This window comes from Apiospora phragmitis (genome assembly GCF_038363925.1).
Source record: "Apiospora phragmitis strain CBS 135458 chromosome Unknown utg000010l:1.0-9815664.0:1.0-9183399.0, whole genome shotgun sequence".
NCBI classification, from domain to species: Eukaryota; Fungi; Ascomycota; class Sordariomycetes; order Amphisphaeriales; family Apiosporaceae; genus Apiospora; species Apiospora phragmitis.
The window spans coordinates 6,324,583-6,342,562 of NW_027117409.1; the positions used below are offsets into that span (position 1 = coordinate 6,324,583).

The 17,980-nt window shown below is 40.6% G+C and overlaps 3 protein-coding genes across 3 annotated transcripts; 2 read left to right on the plus strand and 1 right to left on the minus strand.

Annotated features, from left to right (window-relative positions):
- Positions 1 to 354: 354 nt before the first annotated feature.
- PG994_011689 (uncharacterized protein) lies at positions 355 to 1,943 on the minus strand (the record flags this gene model as incomplete). Its single annotated transcript, XM_066863098.1, has 4 exons — positions 355 to 486; positions 545 to 841; positions 913 to 1,829; positions 1,895 to 1,943. The coding sequence occupies 4 exons, from the start codon at positions 1,941 to 1,943 to the stop codon at positions 355 to 357; spliced, it is 1,395 nt and encodes a 464-aa protein (XP_066712208.1).
- Positions 1,944 to 11,872: 9,929 nt separating this feature from the next.
- Positions 11,873 to 13,129, plus strand: PG994_011690 (uncharacterized protein; the record flags this gene model as incomplete). Its single annotated transcript, XM_066863099.1, has 1 exon — positions 11,873 to 13,129. One exon carries the CDS (start codon positions 11,873 to 11,875, stop codon positions 13,127 to 13,129), a length of 1,257 nt encoding a protein of 418 aa, XP_066712209.1.
- A 3,424-nt stretch (positions 13,130 to 16,553) lies between these two features.
- On the plus strand, positions 16,554 to 17,978 carry PG994_011691 (uncharacterized protein; the record flags this gene model as incomplete). The annotated part of the gene is made up of 2 exons (XM_066863100.1): positions 16,554 to 16,827; positions 16,900 to 17,978. 2 exons carry the CDS (start codon positions 16,554 to 16,556, stop codon positions 17,976 to 17,978), a joined length of 1,353 nt encoding a protein of 450 aa, XP_066712210.1.
- Between the last annotated feature and the right edge of the window lie 2 nt (positions 17,979 to 17,980).

Genomic DNA, 17,980 nt, shown 5'->3' on the forward strand with positions numbered 1-17,980 from the left:
CTCTAGCTCCTATGCCGCCAATGCGCTGAATCTGCGAAGACAGGACTGGGAAAATTGACCTGTCTTTCTCATAAGAACGAACCCAATGAATGCTGACACGTGAGTCTACCCCTAAAACGAAGCAAGAAAATCCCAAAAGACGCCTCGCCATGCGCATAAGCAGTACGGTGCTGCCAGTAACAAGAAAATCAGATTGATTAGGATCTTTTCAGGAAGATCGGTCGATAGGTTACATGACCCACGGGTGTCAAGGTAGGGGTATCATCATGAATCGTACATATGTAATATGTAGCATTAAAACAGTAAGAGGAATGGAGAAAGAAATCGGACGTGAGTTCGGACTGCGATTAGACATCACGGCTGGGCATCTCGAGTGTGTTCAGCTGTGACGGCTACCTCTGGTTCAGCCGGCAAACCAGACCGCGAGTTTGGTTGACTGGCAGTAACAGCAGGAGCAATTTCTGGATCAGGGATTTGGATGTCAAGCTAATAGAGAGATCAGTATCCGACGAAAATGCAGCTGGCCGAGGACATCAAAACCTACATTCATGTACCCAGTTCTCCGCAAAGGGACAATCTTGGGGGCCATTGCTGGATCTTCGGTACCAATGGCCTTTTCCATCTCGCTGTTCCATTTCTCGATCCACAATTCCAAAGTCTTGAGTCTGGATTTGGTGTAGGTGAGACCCAGGTCGTCCCAGATCCAGCCAGTCACCAAGCCCATAACACCATCGACAATGTTACGCCAGTAATAAGGATTGAAGATGGGTACCAATTCGTGATTCAGTTTCTCAATGACCCGACGAAATTCTTGTTCCGTGATGCCGGCGGGATCCAGAATCTCGGGTACAAGTTAGAAAAGGTAGGAGCGAGGTCGCCTTCTAGGAGCCAATCCCTCCTGATTCGAATAACACGCGTGGCGGCATATTCGGGGGAGTCCATAGGAACATGAGGATTCAGGTGAGGAAAGCAAGGGTGCTGAGGTCCCCATTCTTCTCCCATGTCAGGCTGATCAGGGTCGCCCATTATGGATGAGTCGGTAGAAGAGATGGGCGACCCAAGACCGTCTGGCAATGAGACGTTGTCATGGCTCCGGCGCGGGGCCAGCGAATCCGGTCCTCGCTCTAGGTCCTTGGAGAAAGAGCGTCCCCCTTCCTCGATGTCTGATGGCGCCATGATCGCTTTGCTTTTCCCTTTATCCGTCTTACGAGCGTCTTCCTGCCGGTCCTGGCGAACCAAACCGAAGCTGATGGCTCGAGCCCGGGATGTCACGCTTTGGCCGCGCTTCCGAAGGCCGCTGACCTTGGACCTACTGTCGCCTCGAGGCCGTTGGTAAGAAGGGCCTGCCTCGGCTTCTTGGTTAGGAGGCGGCTGTAGCCCAGGCTTTCCGTCGAAGGAATGTCGTAGCGACCGGGGTAAGCTGATGCGATGATCGCCGCTGGCTCGCCCTTCAATTTGAAGGCTCGCGCGTGTCGCAGCTGGATGCTTGTTCTGTCTCTGTTGTGGGAGAGTGAGCAGCGGATAGTTGCCTGCACCTGTGCCGATAAGGTCTTTAGGGTCCACAGTGTCGTCTATCACGGGATGGTGAAGTGGAACGTTCGGGGGCGGTGGAGTTGAGGCGCGACGTCTTCGTGATGATTGCTTTCGCGGCGGTGGTCTCGGAGTCGAATTGGTGGGATTCCACAGACGCGCAGCAGCTGGCCGCCCAATAAACCGTTGTTGGTGATTAGGTTGGGTTGATGGTTCTGCCGTGTACAAGGGTGCCCTTGCCAAAAGATTTCTGCGCGGTGGTTGGCGTGGAGAGGCCTGTTGTGGTTGCTGGGGACGGTCTTGGGTGGTTACAGCTTCTTCCTGGGTGAAAGTAGTATTAATCGGATCAAAAGATGCTTCAGACTTGTCGGCGTCTCGGCGTAAATGCTGTTGCTGTTGCTGTTTCCGTACATCTAGGGCGGGCGGTGACAAACTCGTTGATGGAAGGTTGGCGTGTGAAGCCGTTTGAAAAAGCTACTCGCAGCAGCCGAACAGGCGGCCAGGCGATAAAGCACGCGAGCACGGCGGCGTCTTGGCTGGCCCGCGTTTCGGCAATTGGAGTCGGGACTACGCAATTGATAAAGTGAAGGTGTCGTTGATAAATCTTGGGCAACTGGGCTGGGCGAGTTGTTGGACAAGCCACCAGGGTAACCGTTGGGGCTCGGCCAATTGCTGCTTGGGTACTGAGCCGATATTAAGACTAAAGGCGTACAGTCTCGACGCGAAACCGGCGTTATCGGCGTCGAAATCAGGATGCAGGCCTTGGACTGGGTGGGCGTTTGCGAGCAAGTCGCTCTTCGTCGACCCGATAGTCCTGGTTGGATGGTGGTGCTGGTGGTGGTGGATTGAGAAGGTGTTGTAGTAAAGCCGGCAGTCAGGGGTCGCGAGATGCTCCCTGCACCTGCTAGCCAAATGCAGCATAATGTTAGGCACTGGGAAATTACCTAGTCGCTGTCCACGACCCGGAGGGGACCACTGCTTTTCTCCCTCTCGCTTTCTTTAACTCTTCAATGCATTCGTCCAGGAACCCGGTTGATAATAGTCAATCAATAAAGAGGTAAGTAATCAATCAACCAAGGCTTAAGTAAAGTATGTAAGTAGGGGTATTCGAAGGGGTTTGATCGTGTCTGTGTCGCCGGTTGATTGGTTCTTTTTTTTCTTTCTCCTTCTGAGGATTCCGGTTGGTGTCCAGTTTCAACCCAAGCCCGACTTTGCCGTTCATGATAGGGCTATCGGCTTTTCCAGCCTCACTAACAAGCACTACCTACTACAGGTTAGGTAGAGCATGTACTTAGCAAGTGAGACAGACCAAGAAGCCGTTGGCGTCGCCGGTGTGTTGAGCTCCGATATGTAAGGTGATGGGTTCCTTCAATTGGGGGATGGTAGGCCTGATACACCTGCGTCACCCGGTCAAGCCGTGTTCCAGACTAACAAATGGGCGTCCTCAGAGTGACACTGGGGCGGTCGTTTGTTGCTGTTGGGGCTGCTGTTAATTGCAGAAGAGGCAGTGCTTGAGTCTCTGGTCGATTCACGCCGTCCGCTCTTCTTATTGCTCGACTCGGGGTTTAGTAGGCATCGCCGAGAATGTCAATGCCGGGTCCTTTCAGCTCTGCGCACACGTCTCGTATAAGTAGGTCTTGGTGTCTCTTTCAACGACTACTCGCCGACCTAAGGCATCATTCTCAAGCCCGGAAATGTGACCAAGAACAGGGCTTTAAATTGCATACTTGGTATTTATTGCCCCGTGGCAGGAATTTCCCCTGCCTTCTTTCTGTTCCCGCGGCCGGTCACCCAAACTCTGCTCAGCTGAGGCACCCAACCGTGAGAAGGCCGAGGGTTGGTCCTGTCACTTTCCATGTTTGAGTAGTAGCAGCCTGATGGTGGATCGATATCAAAGAGGATCTTCTTCTTCTTTCTTACCAGTCGACTGCGCTACAGACTCTAAAAGCACCACCCAAGTGACCCGGGTAAGTGGTTGGGGAGATGCGACTGGGTCAGGAACCACTCGCATCCACCTGCAAGGTACAATTTACGATTACTTAAGCCGACATTGCGCATATCAGTCAATCTATCGTCGTCATCGTCACAATTCCATTTAAGAACCTTTGATACCTGTTACGTATGTAGATACGAAACATCTCTCTGATACGAGCATCGAAGTGTATCGATCAGTGATCTTGGTCAAGCTGAGTGCACCATGCTTCAGTACATGTAAGTAAGTCCACACTTGACTTTCTGATACTATGGGTAGGTAGGTGGTTGTAGTCGTGACGCGCAGACATTGAATTCGTATGTCTTTTCTTTCCTGGGTGTTTGGCAAACTGATTGTTGCTCGCGTTGTTAGTTACCCGCTTTCGGCCATCTCGTACGCCTCATCGTGTCTGTGCATCAACCGCATGGACAGGTAATCAAGGAAACCCATTTGCCATTGATTGCAAGTCATTGCTGCCGTTTCAATCTACCCACTATATGCCGCTCTGTCCTTCTCTGCATTGCTGATGAGTTGGAAGTAGTGCTACGAGTTTGACGGGCGGCACATTCGGATTTCAATTCAACCGCGTGCCATGGTTGAATGGAATGACTATTCAAGTAGGTATATACGGAGTATTGACGGCATGAATCATACATACCATGCGGCTGCAGTGTTGAAACGATGCCGCGAATACCCTCGCTTGAGGCAAGAAATAAGGTCCCGCCTGGCCGTGGGTATGGGTCGTATATTTGCTCTTCTGTTGAAAAGAACATCAACGAGGGGTGCGAGCCTTTTAGCGATCGGAACAAGCGATTGGTTCATTGCGCTGTAACTGCGTGCGTGATTCCTTCAGGTCTAACGCACTTCGCATTTGCAATGCCTTTGTTTGCAGTATTCCGGTGTCCTGACAACTATTTCGTTTGTCTCATTGTGTGTTGTGTCGTGGGGTCTGGGTCATTTGGCGCAGCAAGCAGTGGCAACATGTGTATCGTTATTGACACACTTGGCACTGCAGGGCTTGAAGCCTTAATACCATCAAACGCCTGGTTCATCTGATCTTGCGAAATATTGAGGCTGTTTTGTAGTGTGTAGTGGTACTCCGTACTGGTTGGGAACTTGAGACAGCTCCTTGAGGCTCAATCTCCTCTGATGTACACCGGCGTGAAGTTGGGAAGGCTGGACTAGTCAAACCCGTTGCCCCTGTAGTCGTATGTCGTACAAGTAGCCTGCCTCTCCGGTCAGTCAAACTTATTTCGATCGCAGGCAAATAAGTCGCTCCTTGGTTTGCACATGTTTGAACCATATCAAGAGCGGCGAGGCGCTGTAGTGCCTTCCCAGACGAGGGTCATCATTGACCCTGAGCCTTGTGCCTGTGATATTCACATAGCAGCAGAAAACGAGAGGCGACTGCCGATTGTGTACAGTGCATTTACGGTGCCGTTAAAGCAATCTCAGTTATTTAGGCGAGTTTATACTGAAATGGTTTAGTCAAGACAATTAGAGCATATATATATATATATATGTATATATACTTACTAGTGAGCTTAGATTAATTAGTAAGCTCACTATATTAGAATATAATGAGACTTAAAACTTTAATATACTTTAAAACCTTAAGATAATTAACTTTAATAAATAGTATAAATTTTATATTAAAAATATTATATTTTATTATACTTTAATATAAAATTACTTTATATTAATTATTATATTAATAATGTTTATAAGTTATTAAAATTAAAGTTAAAATTAATTATATATAAGATTAAAATACGTTAATTTTTATTATTTTATTACGTTTTATTAATATTATTTACGTTTAATTATTAATTAATTAAGTTTATTATAAAATAATAAATAAAAAAAGCTTAAATAAAACCGCTTTTTTATACTTATAATTATTATTACTCGTATTAATTTTAATATTAATATAAAATATATTTTATATTAATATTAAAATTATTTTAAAGTAATAATATTAATATTTTAAATATAAAACCGATTTTAAACAAAGGCTTATTATTAAGCTATTAACTTTTTAATATTTATAAAAATTACATTATTATAATTAAGTTTTTTAATTAATAAAAGGTAATTAATATTATTAAAAAAATAAAATCTTCCTCGCTTTTTTTCTTTTATTAATTAATTAATAAATTTATAAAATCGTTATTTATTATTTTTTTAACTATGTTTTTAAATCTTTTATTTAATACTTCTTTATTAATTATTATATCTTAATTTATATACGTATAAACCTTTATTATTTAATTTAATTCTTTTTCTTATTTTTATAACTATTATTTAATAGCGTTATTTATTATAAATTCGTTAAGCTTAAAGATTTTTTTAATTCGCTATAATTTATTTTAATCGCGGCGGCGTTAGTTTTTTTCGTTCGTTAACTATTATTATATTAATTATATTAATAAGATATTAAATTATTTCTTAATTTAATAATAAAAAAATTAAATTAATAATCTTTATATATTTATTAAAAATGTATAGACTAAATAATCTAGCTTATTAAAAAACTTAATTTATAATAAAAATAATATATATATTATTAATTATTTTTTATTAATAAACGTTTACTTAAAAGGGTTAAATATAAGATTAAAATTAAAAAAGTATCACGACTTAACCCGACGACACGGCCAGTACCCACCCCCGGGGCGGAACTATAATAACTCGAAGCGCTTACAAGGTTTTAAGCGCGGCTTAACCCCGCCGGTTAATGTATATAGTTTTATTTATAATAATAATTTATACTTAATATAAATATAATATAATAATATTTTCGTAATAAAATAAATTAAGAAATATTAAAAAATATATAAATATTAATTAAAATAAAAAAGAAATTACGTAACGGATCTCGAGATTTTAACGAGATTTCGCGAGATTCGCGAGATCTTTAAATTAATTAAAAAAAAACGAGATATATAACAATAAATATTTTTAATAATTTTATTATATAAATCTTTTTTACTAATTAGTTTTATTTTTATTTTATAAATTAAAATATTATTACTTATTATATTAATAAGGCGTTTTTTTATTACACGTTTAAATATTGCTTTAAAACATAAATAGCATTTATTATAAAAAGTTTAAACTTACTTTTTTAAAACTTAACATTAAGGCTTTTTTAAAAAAGCAGCGTTATATATTTTAATAAAGCTTCTAATAAAACTAAAATAAGAGAATAATATCTCTTTTATTATTATATATTGTTTAAGGATTTATTAATATTTTTATAAAAAAAACTTTAAAAACTATTAAACTAAGAGGTTAAAAGAGATAAATATAGTGCGAAGGTATAAATAATAATATAATATTAAATTATAAACTTATTATATATTTATTAAGTTTTAATACTATAGTAATTATATTTCAATTAAATCAATAAAATAGAAAATATAATTTATTTTCCATTAATAACTTTTAATTAAAAGGTAAAAGATTAATTTAAAAAATACTTATTAAAGTATTTTAATTAATTTAATATCGTTTATTTAATAATAAAAGCGTTATTCTTATTAATATTTTCGTTATACTATAACGCTTAATATAGCTATAATTAAATTTCTATTAAAAGCTAATTTAATATTAATTATAGTATTAAATTTTTAATTATTAAAATCGATTTAATATTATTTTCTATATATTTTATAAATAAATAATTTAATATAATAAATTTTTATAATATAGTTTAATATGGTATAAAAGTATATTAAAGTTAAAAAAGGCTTTGTAATTATATATCATAACTATACACTTAAAAGAAATAAATTAATATACGTTTAAATATTAAAGACTTATATAGATAATATAAGATAGATTTAGTAAATAAATACAAAACTTAAATCTTTAAACCCTCGGTTTTTAAAATTTACCACGTTAGTTAAATATTTATATAGTAGCACCTCTTTATATTTAAAATAATAAAAGCTTTTAAAAAAGTGAAAAAGTTATTACAACCGTTAATATTATATATCTTTATATATAAAAACGTTTTTAAATACCCTTAAAGAATAAAAATAACTATAAAATTATTTAATAATATTATTAAGTAGACTTTCGTATACGAGGACCTTTTATTAGTAGAAATAATAAAGTTAAAAAGATTTATTTATATTATTATATAAAAATAATTAATATTACTTTTTAATTTAAGCTTTAAAAAATGCTTTTATTTAAAGGCCGTAAGAATTTAATAAATAAAAAACCTTATTAAAAATATACGAGTATTTACTCGATACGTTATATAATTTTTAAAAAATACTTAATATATAATAAAGTTTAAAAAGAGGGTTAAAAACGTTTAATTACGTTTAAATAACGTTTTAATATAGCTTTATAAAAAATAAAAGTAGTATTTAAGTTATTTTATTTAAAAGTAGAAAATATTATTAATAAAAGAGATAAAGCTATTTAATAATAACTTAGTTAAGTTAATTAATTTTACGTTATTAAATATATAATTATTTTTAAAATTAGCTAATCGTTAATAATTAAAAGAAATACTTATATTAATCGCTTATTAATAATTAAATTAAAGCGTTATAGAAAAATATAAGCTACGAGTTAATAATAATGTTATAGTGCGTTTAAACTAACTACTACGCTATAAAGTAAAAGCTTCGGAAATAACTAAACGGTTATTTCTGTTTAATTCTACGCCTTAAGTGCTACCCCGGGGGGACTAACCCGCCGATCGTAGTAAATAAAACCTTATTTTAAGTAAAGTTTATAAAAGAAAAAATAAAGCGTTATATATTATTAAACGAGAGCGAAAACAATTATTAAATAATTTTTATAACTTAAATATATTAAAATTAAATAAGAATAAAATTAAAAAAAATTTAATTTTAAACTTTATTAAATTTAATACTATTAAAGTTTATGTTTAATCATCGATTTAATTTAAAGTAATAAAATTTTATTATTAACAAAAAACTAAAGTAAAGCTTAAATATTGTTTTTAATTAGCTTATATTTTAATATAACTTTTATAAAGTTATTAAATAAGTTAAGTATAATTTTAATACTTTAATTTACTTTTATAATAAAAAATAATTAATAATCATTAATAATAATTAATTGAAGTTAGAATTAATCGATTATTATATTAATAAATCACGAATAATAATCGTTTATTATAAAAGAAGTCGTTATTTAAATAAGTTTTATAAAAAACTAAATTTTAATATCGAATTAGAAAAGCGACCTTATTATATATGTATTATTATTTAATAACTTTATTTATAAGTATAAGCTTTTTTTAAAATAGTAATAAATTAAAAGAATATATTATAATACTTTAATTTCTAAATAACGTTAAAAGAAATAAAAAAGCTTTTTATAATATTAATTTAATTATAAGCCGAAATTATAATAGTTTTATAATAAGTTTAAAAATAGCTTTTTTAATTATTATTATTTAAAGATTAAAAGATTAAAGCTTTTTTATTACGTTAATATTTATAATAATATAGTCGCTTTTTAACGAGGTAATAAAAAATATAACCGTAGTAATAATAATTTAAAAAGCTTTAATAAATACGTAAATATACGTTATTAACGATATAATAAAACCGGCTATATACTTAAAAATTATCTCGAATCGATAAATATATTTAATAAAGTGATTACTTTATTAAAAAGTTTAATAAATATTAATTACGTATTACTTAATATAATTTAAAATAATCTATTAACTTATAGAAATATTTTTATAATATAGTTTAGAAATAAAATAAGCTTAAAAGTTATTTATTTAAACTAAGTTTAATTTTAGTTTTAAAATAACAAGATTTAAAACCTATTTAAATATATTATTAATTAATATAAAAAAGTGAGAAATACTTTTAATACTACGTTTAAGAGGTTAAAAAAAACCTTTTATATAATATCCTACTATTCTTTACTCGTTATTAATAAGTTTAAAGATTTTAATAAGTTAATTATATTAAATAATGAATTAAAAGCGTTAAAAGGCGTTTAAAAAAACACGATAATATACTTTATAACTTTAATAAAGCCGTACGAAAATAAAGGATTACGATTTAATTATTAAATATAAGAGCTTAAAAATATATTATAATATATCGTTAAAAAAGCGTGTAAGTAATTAATTTAATATAATAACACGTTATAATATAATTTAATATTAAATAGAAATATATTAAAGTTAAAAAAGCCTTATATACCTTATATAATAAGCTTATATTTAAAAAAACCCTAATATACGTTTAAACATTAAAGACTTATATATATAATATAAAGTAAACTTAATAAATAAATGCGAAATTTAAAGCTTTAAACCCTCGCCTTTTAAAACTTACCACGTTAATCGAATACTTATATACTTTATTTTAATTATAATAATAATTTAACTCGTTAACTTAATTTTTTATTAATTAAACTTAATTAATAATTAAATTTTTATTTATATTCTTTAATAAAGCTTTAAAGTTATAAAGTTAAAATTAATTTTTTTAAAACTAATTTTTTATTATATTATAAATAGGCCTATAAAATTAATTTTTAAGATTTTATTAATTATCTTTTATAAAGTAGCTTTATATATTATAAATCCCTTTTTTATAATAATATAATATATATAAAAATTAATAAATCTTTTAATTTTATTAATAGATTTAATTTCTTAATATAATAATATAATTTTATACTAAGCTTATATTATTTTATTATTTAAAACTATAAATAAATTAATATTTTACTAGTTATTTTTAATATATTTTAAAATTATATAATAATAAATTTAATAAAAAAAATGTTTAAGCGATTAATTAAAGTTATTATACGCTTAAAAACACACTTTTTATATATGTTACGTTTATTATACCGCTGTTAATTTACTTTATAGTGAAAAAACATCTTTATTTTTTATATTAATTAAAAAATAAACGTAAATATAATATAACTATTATTAAATATAATGAAAATTATAATATAACTTAAATATATATAACGCGTTAAACAGTAATTTACGCGTTTTAATAATGTTTTAATATTAAAACTAATCTTAATTAAAAGCTAACTGTCCTAGGGTTTTAAGTCTTACTGTATTCTAATATAGTGAGCTCGCCAGTTAGTCTAAGCTCACTAGTATGTATATGCAGCTGGAAAATCTGTGGTATATGTCAACTGAAAGGGGTCCTGACAGAGTGGCTTTTGGTGGTACATTACATGCCTGGCGGCATTGCTATTGAAGACAAGACAGCGGACACGCGGATCGACGTTAGGCTTGACTGGTTACCTACCTCCTAGGTTCACAGGCAATCCCCATCGTGAAGTGCCGTTTTCTGGGGGCGCCCCGCTACAGCTCTCTGGTAGTGCTGTCATCATGCTTATGGCTTGTGGGTGGTTAGTGGATTTCATGGGGAAGGGGTCATGGGTTATAGAACAAGTCGATATTGAACCCTTTGCCTGCAGATTAATCAATTGCACATTATAATTGTCATGTATAAATATATATTGATATATAATGTAGTACATGTGTCCTTGTAGGCGTGGTGCCTACTTCAAGTTGGAGTGCCCAGTCTGGTCTGATGTGATGGATGATGATGACCTACTTGATGTTGTGTTTACTCGACCTAAATATCTAATGCCCCTCTATTTACGGCTGGTAGAATGTACTTTGTTTCTTACCTCCGTAATAATTTGGGCAAGAACGCCATGTGTGAGTACTTGTACGGGAAGTACGAAAACGAAGATTTCTTAGTTTTAAGGGAGGCAGGTAGTGTATCGATCCTAGTGTATGTGGCAGCTGAGAACCGGCTGGGCATTAGCTAACTCTCTCATCAACTGTCTCTTCCCGCCTCCGACACTTCGACCATTCTTGACCAAAACACCTGCCGTACAGGAAAGAGAAAAGACCATTCTCCATGCCATCTTTCCTCGCAGAGCTAGCTCGCGGCCCCCCTCATTTTCAGCTTGGTTAGAGCTGGCCTCGTACATACATGCCACTCTGATATCCCGACTCGACCACATCATTACTATACTCGTATGCGCACGACTTTAACCCGGCTTTCTTTCTCGCGTCGGCCCGTCTCGCATCCCTTCGTGATTCTAAAATCCGACCGGCTATGCGCTCGTGCGGTTTGTTCTTCACGTCGGCCATGGCAGATGACAATGCGCCAATGCCTGCGGCTGCACATACTGCAGGTCGTCCATCGCACTCTCCCGGTAGCGGGCCACCTGGCTATGGCATAAGGCGTGCTGTGACTGTCGACGAGTCCGCTCACTTACGTCGCCGACCGATATTGAACAGTCCTACGGGAGATCCCTTTAGCGATATCCGGCGGCAAAGCTCGAACTTTTCCGATTTCAGCTTGAACGATGCCAAGGCATACATTTGGTCACAATGTCGAAGACGTATGGGCCTCAGACAAGGAGAAGAAGCAATCAGCGGAGCGTGCTCGGTATGCTATGATACCGCTCGTTCTGGCCTTGTTGCCTGCCGTGGGCGGCATACTCTTCCAGAACGGGAGTGCCTTCCTAACCGATGTCATACTCCTTGGTCTTGCTGCTAATTTTCTACATTGGTCGGTCACGCAGCCTTGGGACTGGTACCATGCTGCGCAGGAGATACGACTTTTGAAGGATGCAGCCATGGCCGAGCATGTGTTTGAGTCGGACACTGAGGTCGAACCTTCGGTCACGGACTCTGCTACCACGGCTCTGGAACATGCCCCGGAGGAAGACGAGAAGGACGGGGATGCAGCCGACGGCCAGCCCCCAGACGATCAATTTACGGATGCAGCACAGAAGCAGTGGAAGAAGCGTCGAGAGTCTGCATCACGAGAACTGTACACCCACGAAGTGCTTGCCTTGACAGGGTGCTTCGTTTTTCCCGTGTTAGGGGCCTTACTATTGCATGCCATTCGATGCCAATTGACGCGGGGATCAGAGGATCTCGTGTCTAACTATAACCTATGCATCTTCTTAATCGCAGCCGAGGTCCGCCCGGTGAGCCTTCTGATCAAGCTGCTTCAGAATCGTACCTTACGCATGCAACGACTGGTTGGTACGAACCCTTATCTGGCCAAGAGGCTGCGAGACCAACAGATCGAGAATCTCTACGGGCGACTGGATGAGCTAGAATCACGTGCAGCAGCAGCAGCTGTGAATGTTTCTTCAGCGAATAGTGTGCGCATTGATGCTTCAGACAACAACCGGGCCGTGGAAGCCATGGTTGCACGCTGCATGAGGGAAAACACGCAGCCGGAGTTGGATGCCTTGAACCGCGCTGTTCGTCGATACGAAAAGAAGCTGGCGCTCCTTGCCAATGCAACGGACCGCCGCGTGGAGTGCCTTGAACATAAGATGAACGACGCTATAGCCCTAGCCGCAGTTGCAGCTAAGCACAGTGCTGCCCAGGCGGACCTAGGCCACTGGCTAGCGGAAAGAATGGTGGCCATGCTCGCGCTCCCATTACAGACCGCGATAGCCGTTTGTGGGGCGCCTTTCCGGGCGTGGTCAACATTGTTCGGACGGAAAAGCCGATCGACTGCTGAAAAGTCTCATAGGATGGGGCGAAGACCTGGATCAGCTAAAGTCAACGGTGATCGCGGATCCAGCAGACCTAGAAGATAAAAGGGTACTCGTGGGGTCGAGTATGTCACTGTACAGACAGTTTTGCTTTGTGTGAGGCGTAATGGGGATACGGCTTTCAAGAGATATTGATACCAGGCAAGAAGCCATCATTACCGGCAGGAAACAAAGATTACGGCGTAGCGGATAGGAGGGATATACGGTATGGCGTCTGCGTTGCTCTTCGATGGAATATTCACACGTATGGTATGGTTCCATGTTCACTTTGACGCGGTCAAGACAGCAAAGTGGTTGGCAGATTGTCTTGCAGCCACAGCAGTAACAGTTGGCGACTCGGGTAGTAGGGATGGGGAAGTAGGAATAGGATGCTTTATTACCAACGACATTCGTTTCTTTATTAGGTGAAACTCATGCAAACTCATTCTAATTATACAATCTTAGGCCTGACTCGTTTGTTCTACCGGGGGTGTCTGGTGTTACCTATCATCAGCATGCGGGCGGGCCATGGACTCTAAATTCCTTCACATGAAATACGGAAGCAGGGAGGACCGCCACCCGGGATCATCCAAGTGAATCTGATATTACGTCTGTTCGTTTTTCTTGGTCTTCTTCTGACTTCTTCTTCTAAGAGTTTTGCGCCAGCGACACTTACGAGATGGAGATGAAGATGTAGGGATCCACAACAGTTCAGGTACCTCTCCGGTATTTAATTTGCCAAGCATTTTAAGGCGCGGATCTAATTCCCTCTGGACCCAAGTTGGCAAACGCAGACCCATGATGCGATTCCGGGATGACCATTTCTATTCCAGGTTGCCCCATCCCCATCTAGCCATGTAGGAAATTGCATCCCACTACCAGTGGTACTGCCTGTAATAATGTGTTAAGTCCACCCGAAGCCAACCTGTACGAATTCCCATTCGTTTGTGCGGTTTTTAGGTTCTGGTTTCTTTCTTTCCGTAGTAGCTTTTTGATCCGATTCCGATCCGAATAAGAGGGCCCCCAGGTCCCTGCAACCTTTGCAAGCCAGCGGTTTTAGACTGGTGGGGTTGAGATGGAACGAATCTGTGCGTCGTCTGTCACGCTCTCTCTCCCTTGCTTCTCATATCCATCCTCACCTGCCCAGAACTGCCTGCCTGCCCACGGCCCGACAAGAAGAAAAGGAGAAGCAGGCAGGGCTGTGTGCCGTCTGATCATCAGAGACCGTGAGAGGTGGTCCAGCAGTTGGTTGTCTTCGCAAGCTGCCTCGTCCGAAGCCAGTCCAAGTTCAGCCCCGACGTGCGCATTGTAGATCTCTAGCTCAATTGCTGCAATCGCTAAATATATTGGCTAGGTTATGGATGCGCTGCGTCGACCCGCTGCCGTAACGCCCGAGAAATACGCACTATTGGTGTGACAGGATTCTGACGATTCCCCTCTCTCACCCATTCTTTGCTCACTGCAGGTGATCCCGAGGGTGCCCATCTGCAGAGGCGAGCTCTTTCTGTCAAAGTGACATTCGACGATAGCCATCTGATGAGCCAATCGCGGAGTAGCGGGGCGCCGGCTTGATGGCCTAGGTAGGCCAACCCCTGGCTTGACCTCTGCACTTGGATGGAGCTGCAATTTCATTTCCAGAATCTTGACGCCAGAGTAGAGTCTAGAGTTCTAGCCAGAGCTTTCTCATAGCAAAACTGTGACGTTGATAGTGTCGACAATAAAAGTCTTGACAATCGAATGGCGAATCCATTGGCGTGGTGGGATATACTTTGCCGAGGCGTGGTCGGCCCAAGGAAAAGGAAACGGAAACGGAAACGGAAACGGAAACGGCCAGCGCTTTGTTATTCTGCCATAGGTTGGCGACGTCCATCATGGAACGCCCAACCGTCAAGAGCGTGTGTGCTGGCAAGCCTCAAACTGCAATGCAACGCCTCAGACGGAAAGCAATACAAAGTATATCCGCCGCCGCCTTGGGGCAGCTAGTGGCCAGACTGCTGTTCGCTCGACGCGTCCGAACATGGGTTGGTCAATAGGATGTTTGATTGTGTTTGCTGTCGATACAGGCATCCTGCATAACCTACATACAGTCCTACAGCCATACACATGTGAGTTAGGCATCTTTGCCAGGGTCCCGCTACGGGTGACATGACACGACACGACACGGCACCTAACCTACATATGTACGCCAATTCGTCGTGGTGCCATCAAAGACATTTTTACTATCACCAGCCCCTCTAGATGGTAGCTGGTCACACTTTTCTTCTGTTGCCAAAGCAAGTCACCACGCAGATCCCTTCTGGAAATTCTCAACCATCGGGATGCAGCCACAAGGTAAAGACCGCTGCCTATGGGGACTCGCTACAGCTGAAGATAGATGTGCTACTGTGTCGTCACGACAGGACACATCCCTCCGCCATGGCCAAGTTCGCCATTCCCTCCAGAACTCTATACCTTGCCCACTTTATACGTGCAACGGGGGGTTTTGAAAAGCTTCATAGCCCACAGTGCCCGCTAGCCGGCAGCGTTTGCACATGGAAGGGGGGGCTGTGACGTTTGGCGCCAGGTACCACGGGGATGGGATGGGGGCGCATAGGGGGCTACGCACTAACAAAGTGCGATGGCTTCTCTAAGCCTGCCCCGAAGCGGACCCAGACTTCAACCCTGGTAAGAAAGCAAATTTGGGTCACGCCTCTTCTCGAATCGTCGCGCCTCTGATCGGTCACTACCAATCTCCCACAGGTGGGCGAGGGCAACAGCCGCCTCTGATCGGGTGTTTCTGGTTGTCAGCCATTGCTCGGCATGGCCAGCCCTTCCCAAGTGGAGTAACGATATACTACTTGCCGAGATGAGCAGCATCGCATGCATGGTACGGTACTTACATGATAGTCCAACCCACGATTGGATTGCGACCCGGGTAGGTTGCTGCTGCTGAATTTTTCCTTCCTCTTCTTTTCGACTGTGAATGACACCAACTGCTCCCATACTCTCGTCATCTTTCCGTCTTCACGTCGTTTGCATGAAAGATAGCCCCCACTGCCCTGTCCTGACGGCCCATGCGTGATATTGGACCTGGCTATAACCTGTTTGATCTACCTTGTGGCACCTCCACACCAAAGGCTCTTCCCGGGCTGTCCTCCGGCTCATGTCGTGAACACTGCCCAGTAACAACATCCTTGTCACAAGTTTTCCTTGCCCACCTCGACCCGGTCTGACGGATCCAAGACCCTCCACCCGTGCTTCTTAAGAGCCCGTTGCCGGAGCTTCCAGACCTACACGGGTCTGCTCTGGAAGTCTCAGAGGCTTGTCAGGTTATTCGCGTCGAACTTTCCTTCCAATGATGCCTTGTGACAGCTCTTGAACGTCGACAAACGGGTTACAAGAGGAGACAACGTGGTGTGTTGGGAGACCTAGGCCTGGAAGACCTTACCACAGCTACGCTTGCCTGTTCGAAGCAAGAGGTTGCCACAATGTTGTCCGGGAATATACGATCATGGGTGGTGGTGTGTTTGGCTGTGATGTCCAACACAGTGGCGGTTCAAGCGTTGGGTCCCCTTCGAAGACAGGACACTACAGCTGTGGCCACGACAGGGCCGCCTGGGGGAGAGACGCCTACAAGCACTGCAGCACCAGTGGTCTCGGAAACGGCGAAGACCTCACCAGTCAGCGCGACCCGGACCTCAGACGCCCCAAGCACTACGGTGGTGCCATCTCCAACAGCCGCCCCCTCGGCGCTGAATGGCAACAACACGCCAAGCAACACGACAGTGTCTAATGGTAAGCTAGTGAGCCCCCCAACTTTGCTCCCTGCGGTGAAGACTCTGACAAATGCGCTGCAGCCACGGTGCCTGAGGGCGAACTTCCTTTGACCCCCGTCGTTACACCAGGATGGGGCGTTGCCGGTGCTATCCTCATTGTGACAGGCGCCGTATACACCTTGATTGGCATCAAGAACACTTGGCTGCATGTGTTCGGCTCGGTGGCCTACTTATCGAGTCTGTGTACTACGGTTCTGATTATTTATGTCATGGTCTTGCCAGTCTCCAACGCGATACAAGGCGCTTACGTGGTGGCGGTTGTATGCACTGGAGTATTACTTGGCGGTGGATCGACCGTCTTCAGAGATCTGACGGAAAGTTTGGGCTGCTTGCTCGGCGGTTTCTGCTTCAGTATGTGGTTGCTATCACTCCATGATGGCGGTCTGCTGCAGGATAATACCAGCGGCAAGGTCGTCTTCATTATTGTCTTTACGCTGGCAGGCTTTGCGATGTATTTCAGCCAATACACCAGAGCGTATAGTTTAATGGCCCTGATGTCATTTACTGGCGCCACTGTGATGGTCCTGGGCATTGACTGCTTTAGTCGAGCAGGACTAAAGGAATTTTGGGCATGGATCTGGGATCTCAACTCCAGTCTATTTCCTCTGGGAGCAACTACCTACCCAATTACCAGAGGAATGCGCGTTGAGCTTGCTCTCACTGTGATATTCTGCGCTATTGGAATAATATCACAGCTGCGCCTCTGGAAAGTCATACAGGAGCGGCGGGCCAAGCGAGCTGCAGACCGTGCGGAAGCTCGCAGGCAGATGGATGAGGAAGAAGCAAATCTTGGTCGTCAGGTGGAGGCCGAGAACGCTCGCGAGAGAAGGGAATGGGAAGCTACCTATGGCCAGAGGAATACGAAGAGCCCCAGCATCTCGCAAGATTCCGGTGTTGGTGACGTGGGCGAGAAGCCCGGCCGAATCGACGACTCGATTAATAAGGAGGTACCAGGTGAGACTGTCATCGAACTAGCCGAACTACCGGAATCCCTCTCCGGCACCTCCGCCAAAACCCGCCGCAGCTGGACTCGTTACAAAGGAGCAGAACAGCGTTACGATACAGGTGGCACAAGACGAATCTCCCGCCAGCGACGATAGCT